The 7,374-nt window shown below is 44.2% G+C and overlaps 1 protein-coding gene across 2 annotated transcripts in view; it reads left to right on the forward strand.

Moving 5' to 3' along the window:
- xpo1a (exportin 1 (CRM1 homolog, yeast) a) overlaps nt 1-7,374 on the forward strand; it is a 16,883-nt gene that overhangs the window by 6,468 nt on the left and 3,041 nt on the right. For both annotated transcript variants that reach the window (XM_035659563.1, XM_035659564.1), the window contains exons 11-23: nt 243-401; nt 1,421-1,603; nt 1,837-1,975; nt 2,465-2,646; nt 3,133-3,289; nt 3,371-3,534; nt 3,729-3,863; nt 3,995-4,178; nt 5,254-5,360; nt 5,983-6,177; nt 6,283-6,451; nt 6,744-6,878; nt 6,971-7,130. In XM_035659563.1, coding sequence (XP_035515456.1) covers nt 243-401; nt 1,421-1,603; nt 1,837-1,975; nt 2,465-2,646; nt 3,133-3,289; nt 3,371-3,534; nt 3,729-3,863; nt 3,995-4,178; nt 5,254-5,360; nt 5,983-6,177; nt 6,283-6,451; nt 6,744-6,878; nt 6,971-7,130 — 2,069 coding nt within the window. The remainder of the gene's footprint in view (nt 1-242; nt 402-1,420; nt 1,604-1,836; nt 1,976-2,464; nt 2,647-3,132; nt 3,290-3,370; nt 3,535-3,728; nt 3,864-3,994; nt 4,179-5,253; nt 5,361-5,982; nt 6,178-6,282; nt 6,452-6,743; nt 6,879-6,970; nt 7,131-7,374) is intronic.

Below are 7,374 nucleotides of genomic sequence, written 5' to 3' on the forward strand. Positions count from 1 at the left end.
TTTTCTAAGACATTTAGCCCCATGTCATGGTCTTCCTCACCAGATACTGTTTGCGGGGTTCCTCATCTTGGGTGGTCTCATGGCTCGGTGGCTTAAGACTAAACCTATTTACAGTAAATGCAATTTCCTTAAACAAAACACACTATGGATGCAATTATGGCAAAACAATTGAGACCAAATAAAGTTTGAGCATAAATAAATAAAAGGCCGGTTGGTGAAGTAATGTTTTGTCGTCTGGTCAGATGCTGCCTTTGAACACTAACATCAGACTGGCCTACGCCAACGGGAAGGACGACGAGCAGAACTTCATCCAGAACCTCAGCCTGTTCCTCTGCACCTTCCTCAAAGAACACGGCCAGCTCATCGAGAAGAGACCCAACCTGCGAGAGACTCTCATGGAGGTAAGGGGACGAGGCGGGGCACTGTTCAATCAGACGAACCGGAGCTTTGTTTTTCTGTGGAAAGGTGAGCTTAAATTGATTGCTGGGGTCTGGTCGAGTAAACAAACTTACAACTCTCGGCTGGTGGCTTTTAGTCATGTCCGCCTCTGCTTCAGGCTGGTTGGAAATAAAACTCCCCCTCGTATCCAGCGACTGCTTTTCCTCCGCCTCTCCTGTTTGCCCTTGGAGGCAGTGTCCTGATTACACCTTTTGCAATGACATTTGGGACCAATTACAGGGGGAAGGGCCACCTTTCCTTTGGCTCTGTGTCCTCTTGTATAAGAGATAATTGTTCCAAGAGGAGACTGAGATGTTGACAGCAGAAGAGAAGAAGGCAGCAAAAGTCTGTAGCAGATTCTTCAAGAAAAGATTCAGTTGGTGTTTCTGCTGTAGTTTGACTGAGAGATACACAGGGAGTGTTCGAATAATCCCAGATGGAAATTGTAGCCAAGTCACAAAAAAAAAGCATAAGGACGTGACAGATGGACATGGAGACTCAAGTGTTTAATATGAAATAAGTCCTTTTCCATATAAGTCATATGAATAAATACAAATATGTAATATAACAGTAATATATGTATTTCTGCTTATTCTGACCTTTGCAAAACACTTATATATTTAATATTATTACTACTACAGTTCTCCATAGGATGGGTAAGAGGTAAAATACAATAAACTCTGTAAATAATATCCTTCATGTGTGCAACCCAGATATTTAGTAGATATTTTTTACTTTTGGTGTGAAAGTCATCACATGAAACCAGGAGAAACAAGACCCCAACAAATCAGGGATTTAAAATGATTCTTCCTCTTTGTAGCAGAATAAGGAAATAGCCTTAATTCTCATAAAATGATCCAAACAGACATTTTACCATGATGCAACATGTGATGAAATACCTGCTATAACCTGGAGCCATACAGAAAGACTGGACATCGTTAGTACTGTCATGTGACCTCACCGCACTTTTTCCCGCCCTCAGGCCCTGCACTACATGCTGCTGGTGTCGGAGGTGGAGGAGACGGAGATCTTTAAGATCTGTCTGGAGTACTGGAACCACCTGGCAGCAGAGCTCTACAGGGAGAGTCCCTTCTCCACCTCCAGCACCCCGCTGCTGTCCGACGTCCCGCCCCGCAGACACCTCTACCTGCCTGTGCTCTCGCAGGTACAGCTGTCACCCAACACACACTCACATGTTCCCCCAGGTCCAAATCCAAATATATTCAGTGACTGTCACATAAGACAAAAAATCATCTTATTTTAGAAGCTAAAGGCAGAGAATATTTGGCATGTTTGATTGAAGAATTACTTTAACTTCATTTAATTAGATTATCAAAATAATACACCAGTTATTTTTCTGTCAGAAGACACAGACTCTTCCTCCTCCTCTTCTTGTAGGTGCGTTTGCTGATGGTCAGCCGCATGGCCAAACCAGAGGAGGTGCTGGTGGTGGAGAACGATCAGGGCGAAGTGGTCAGGGAGTTCATGAAGGACACGGACGCCATTAACCTTTACAAGAACATGAGAGAGACTCTGGGTAAGATAAACCATGTCTGTTGTGATAAATACACGGTTCTGTTTCACATACACAAATAAAATACCAGTTCTCTTTAAATGTGAAACTGTAAGTGTTCCTTTAGTTTCCTGGTAGTGTAGTTTATTTTTGGTCTTTCTACTCATTCTTGTCATTGGAAGCCTAGTTTGCTTTGTCCTTCATTGACTCATACATGTCTATCACACTGTAGTTGTTTACATTCTGTTCCAGTTATTTCAGTCACCTGATGAAAGGTTGTTTATTGTAAATTGTCAAGAAATCTGTAAAGAAAGCCATTCAAATGATCTGAGGTCCATATTTTAGTTGTTGTTTTCCAGGAATGTATGAATTCATATTTATTAATGGAAACCACAAAAGAATAGTGTCAACAAAGGAAAAGTGACCTGAGATGACCAGTAGCTGACTTTGAAGGGTCCCTGAGTCATCTGTCTGTGTCTGTGTCTCTGTCTGTGTCTCTGTCTGTGTCTGCAGTGTACCTAACCCATCTGGATTATGCCGACACTGAACGCATCATGACGGAGAAGCTCCACAACCAGGTGAACGGCACTGAGTGGTCGTGGAGGAACCTGAACATGCTCTGCTGGGCCATCGGCTCCATCAGCGGGGCGATGCACGAGGAGGACGAGAAGAGGTTCCTGGTCACCGTCATCAAGGTGGGAGACTCGATATTACATTATGTTGGTATCAAGCAGCATCTCTTCACATGTAGAACTGAGTTAGGGGCCGATCACACAATATATATCATAAATATTGTATGTTTAGGTTAGCTATCTGCTAGTTATCTGTTGGGCTGTGAGAGGGCTGTGGAGCGGTGGGGGGTGAATCCAAGTGAACTCAGTTTATCCACCTGTTTGAAATGAGGCTGAGAGTTTGCTCGTCTAGAGCTTGACGTCATCTTGGATCAGTTTTTTCTGTTAATCACATTTGATCGCCCAGTTGCACTCACTGCCTCGCTCCACAGATGCACCAGCTGTTGGGCCTGTAGCGATGTGTTCGCTGTGATCGCCCACTTAGTCCAACAGTTGGCTTCTCTGTAATCCTAGACCATTTCTCCCAACCAGTTATTGAACACTTCTGTGTGTGTTAAACTGTGAACCAGCGTTAATTGATGTGTGTGTGTGTGTGTGTTACGTGCACAGGACCTGCTCGGCTTGTGTGAGCAGAAAAGAGGGAAGGACAACAAGGCCATCATAGCGTCCAACATCATGTACATTGTGGGCCAGTATCCTCGCTTCCTCCGAGCCCACTGGAAGTTCCTCAAGACTGTCGTCAACAAACTGTTTGAGTTCATGCACGGTGAGAAACAACTGCCACTGTTACTCAGTGAACGGGGCTTGTTGTGATTTTGTGGGACTCATCCTCCTCTTCGTTACACAGAGACTCATGACGGCGTGCAGGACATGGCGTGTGACACCTTCATCAAGATCGCTCAGAAGTGCCGACGTCATTTTGTCCAGGTTCAGGTTGGCGAGGTGATGCCCTTCATCGACGAGATCCTCAACAACATCAACACCATCATCTGTGACCTGCAGCCACAGCAGGTCAGTGCTGTCCCTGAACGCCCGTCAGCACCGGCACAGCTTTGATTCTATCATATTAATGTTTTTTAAAGCCCTTATATGTAAGAGGATTCTGGGAAACGTGTTAATAAAATGTTACTTTGATGTTTATGAAGCGTACGTTGATAGCGCTGTGTGAAGGTCAGTCAGATAAACTCGGCCCCTCGTCTCTGCAGGTCCATACGTTTTATGAGGCCGTTGGCTACATGATTGGAGCTCAGAACGACCAGGCGGTTCAGGAGCTTCTGATAGAGAAGTACATGCTGCTGCCCAACCAGGTGTGGGACAGCATCATCCAGCAGGCCACCAAGGTGAGCACAGCAGCAGGACCCATTGATTGTAGTCCACTGAAGTTTCCTTAATTTCCTTTCCTTAATGCAGCCTGTGGCCTTCTTTTGTTAAACATCCCTATGTATGCTAAATTGTGGACTCCCTGCTGCAGAACGTGGACATCCTGAAGGATGCGGAGACGGTGCGTCAGCTGGGCAGCATCCTAAAGACAAACGTCAGGGCCTGTAAAGCTGTTGGTCATCCCTTTGTTGTTCAGCTGGGACGAATCTACCTGGACATGCTCAACGTCTACAAGTGCCTGAGTGAAAACATCTCCTCGGCTGTCCAGACCAACGGTTAGTAAAGAAAGATATCTGAAGTTATCTTCTTGGGTCTAACAGCAGTGGAAATAAAAGCTTGTGCTTATGAGTCACAGGAATGGAGAACAAGGTTCCTGTCACTGCTGCGACAACATTATTAAACCACCACAAACCCTGTCAAGAGCCACAGCTTCTGTGAGCATATTTAAGACCACAGCTCTTTCCAGCTCAGCATGTAAAATATCTACAGTTCAGTTCCATCATTTCATCAGGGGCGCAAACATAAAAAACAAAATACAACAGAAGTACACACAGAGATCGATTTAAGTACAAACAAGTACAAACGTTGCTGTCCCTTCATACAGACTGCATCAGAATTTACATTTCTATTATTATTATTATTATTATTATTATTATTATTATAGATGACTATCCTCGTTCTTTGTGGCTTTTAATTTGAAGAAAACCCTCATTACACCATTTAATGAAGTCCTCTACCACCGGCCTGAGATCACATTCATCATTATGGAGCAGAATCCCAGGATGTGTCTGTCTCCATGATGCTTCTACCGTCACTGGTGTAAAGAATGTAAAGCAAAGGGGACAGCCGGCCTGAGGAGAGGAAGAGGAAGAGGAGCACTACTCTGACAGAAAGCCATTTCCTGTCACGCTCTGTGGGGAAAGATTTCATTATACATGAGCCATTTAAGTTTAAAGAGTCATAAATTTGTCTCCCGTGCCCTTAATAGATAGATTTACACAGCCATTCAATAATTTAACATCATTCATACTTTTATTATTTAAGACATGGTTGAATTAAAACACTACATCAGTCTCTTGGGATTGTGTTACGTCATTTAACAGTAGATGGGGATTTAACAGACATTTATTTAAATGGAAATTTTCAAGATTGACACTTTAACATGAATTTAATAAATTGATTCACGTTCCTACCAAATGTAGACTGGGCTGTTCTCCAGCAAGTATTAAAGGAGGATTACAGCAGGGATCACATCATTTGGTTCACTTGTACCACTTTACTGTTTTGGTTCACTCTCACCATAAACAACAGTTACTGCAGGTTTAAATAACTCTTTAATGGTGTGTACAGGTGAGATGGTGACCAAGCAGCCTCTGATCAGGAGTATGAGGACGGTGAAGAGAGAGACATTGAAGCTGATCTCAGGCTGGGTCAGTCGCTCCAACGACCCTCAGATGGTGAGCCCTTTATTATCCCCAGTGGATTCTGTAATCAAAGTCTTTTTAAATGTTTATATTCACATCTGTGTTTATATTGACTTTTATTTATAGCGGTGTCCCACACAAGCATCCTCTGTATTTAATTCAGCAGCGATGCAGCAACACAGTGAAGCCATTACCGAGGTTGTTTCAACAAATGGAAAACTGTACTGTAATGATTCTGGACTCGTGCCCGGATCCTTCCCCAAAACATCAGTTATAATGTTCAGAATTAAAGTACCTCGACCTCCACTCTAACTCTAACTGGGACCGAAGCTTCTAAACTACAAATGCCTCTCAAGCACTGCCAATTTCATTTTAAGAAAATATTGCCGCCATATTAAAAATTGGCTTAATTAATACTTAATTTTAACCCTTTTGTTTACAAACCAGTCTTAAGTGTGTCTTATTGACAGGTACCAACTTGTAAGATGGGTTTTAACGAGGATTTGATTAGACTAACTCATGTTAAAATCTCATTTCTGAGCAGAGAAGATATTCGACTAATGAGGCGTTTCTCTGAGTCTACTTGTGATCAGTACTAGTTAATGGAAATGAGGCTGGAGGGTCTGACATGTTCATGTGCTGTGCTCTCATCCAGGTGGCAGAAAACTTTGTGCCCCCCCTGCTGGAGGCGGTGCTCATCGACTACCAGAGGAACGTCCCGGCCGCCCGGGAGCCTGAGGTCCTCAGCACCATGGCGACCATCGTCAACAAGCTGGGAGTCCACATCACAGGAGAGATCCCCAAGATCTTTGACGCCGTCTTTGAGTGCACGTTGAACATGATCAACAAGGTCTGTTTAATCTCACCTGGAACCAGAAGAACACAATAAAATGTGAAGGTGCAGTTATAAAGTTACAGACTTTAACTCCTCGTTGTTTTCCTCCTGTTTCATCAGGACTTTGAAGAATTCCCAGAACACAGAACCCATTTCTTCTACCTCCTTCAAGCCGCCACCTCCCAGTGCTTCCCAGCCTTCCTGTCCATCGCCCCGGCACAGTTCAAACTGATCCTAGACTCCATCATCTGGGCCTTCAAGCACACGATGAGGAATGTGGCCGACACAGGTCAGAACCAGAAATAATCGATGTTGTCTTGGAAAAATCTGAATTGTGTTTTAGCCCCTCACTTGGATCGCTACTTAAACCTTGGTTAGAGGCCAACTGTAGTAAACTATAGTCAAATCACCAGAGGAGAAAACATGGCCGTGGTGAGTCAACAGTGAAGAGTGAGCTAAGACAGAGTGCCATAAACACTGTAATTAACCTTAGTTAAGATAGAGATTCATATCATGGAGATCCGATACTGTTCTGTTTGAATTTTCTGTTGGTCTAATGAACGTCTCCTCGTCTCCTCCAGGTCTCCAGATCCTTTACACTCTCCTGCAGAACGTTTCTGGCGAGGAGGCAGCAGCACAGAGCTTCTACCAGACGTACTTCTGTGACGTCCTCCAGCACATCTTCTCTGTGGTTACAGACACCTCTCACACTGCAGGTAAACAAGATGCTCTGTGCATTTCACAGCTTTTATCGGCCTGATTTAAAACATACTCGGCCTGATTTAAAACTGCTGCTCCCTGTGTACAGGTCTGACCATGCATGCCACCATCTTGGCCTACATGTTCAACTTGGTGGAAGAGGGGAAGGTCAGCGTTGCTCTGAGCGCCGCCAGTCCAGCCAACAACCAGGCGCACGTCCAGGAGTACATCGCCAACCTGCTGAAGACAGCCTTCCCCCATCTGCAAGAGTAAGTAGGCTTCAGCCCGCCAGGTGAACCGCGGTGGGGTTATATGAGCTGTGTGTGTTTGGTTAACGGTGGAATTCAGGGTTTTTTTCGTGGAAGAGGTTTTACACAAACATGGGGATAAAAGGAAAAAGTTGATACCTGACATATTTTCTACACAGCCACAGCAGCTGCAATAGACCAGAATGCACTTGTGCCAAAAACACATTTTAAATGAAGGCTGCAGCTGTGAACACACACACACACA

Source organism: Morone saxatilis, unplaced genomic scaffold (genome assembly GCF_004916995.1).
Source record: "Morone saxatilis isolate NCDOM2014 unplaced genomic scaffold, NCSU_SB_2.0 Contig17, whole genome shotgun sequence".
In the NCBI taxonomy this organism is placed as follows: Eukaryota; Metazoa; Chordata; class Actinopteri; family Moronidae; genus Morone; species Morone saxatilis.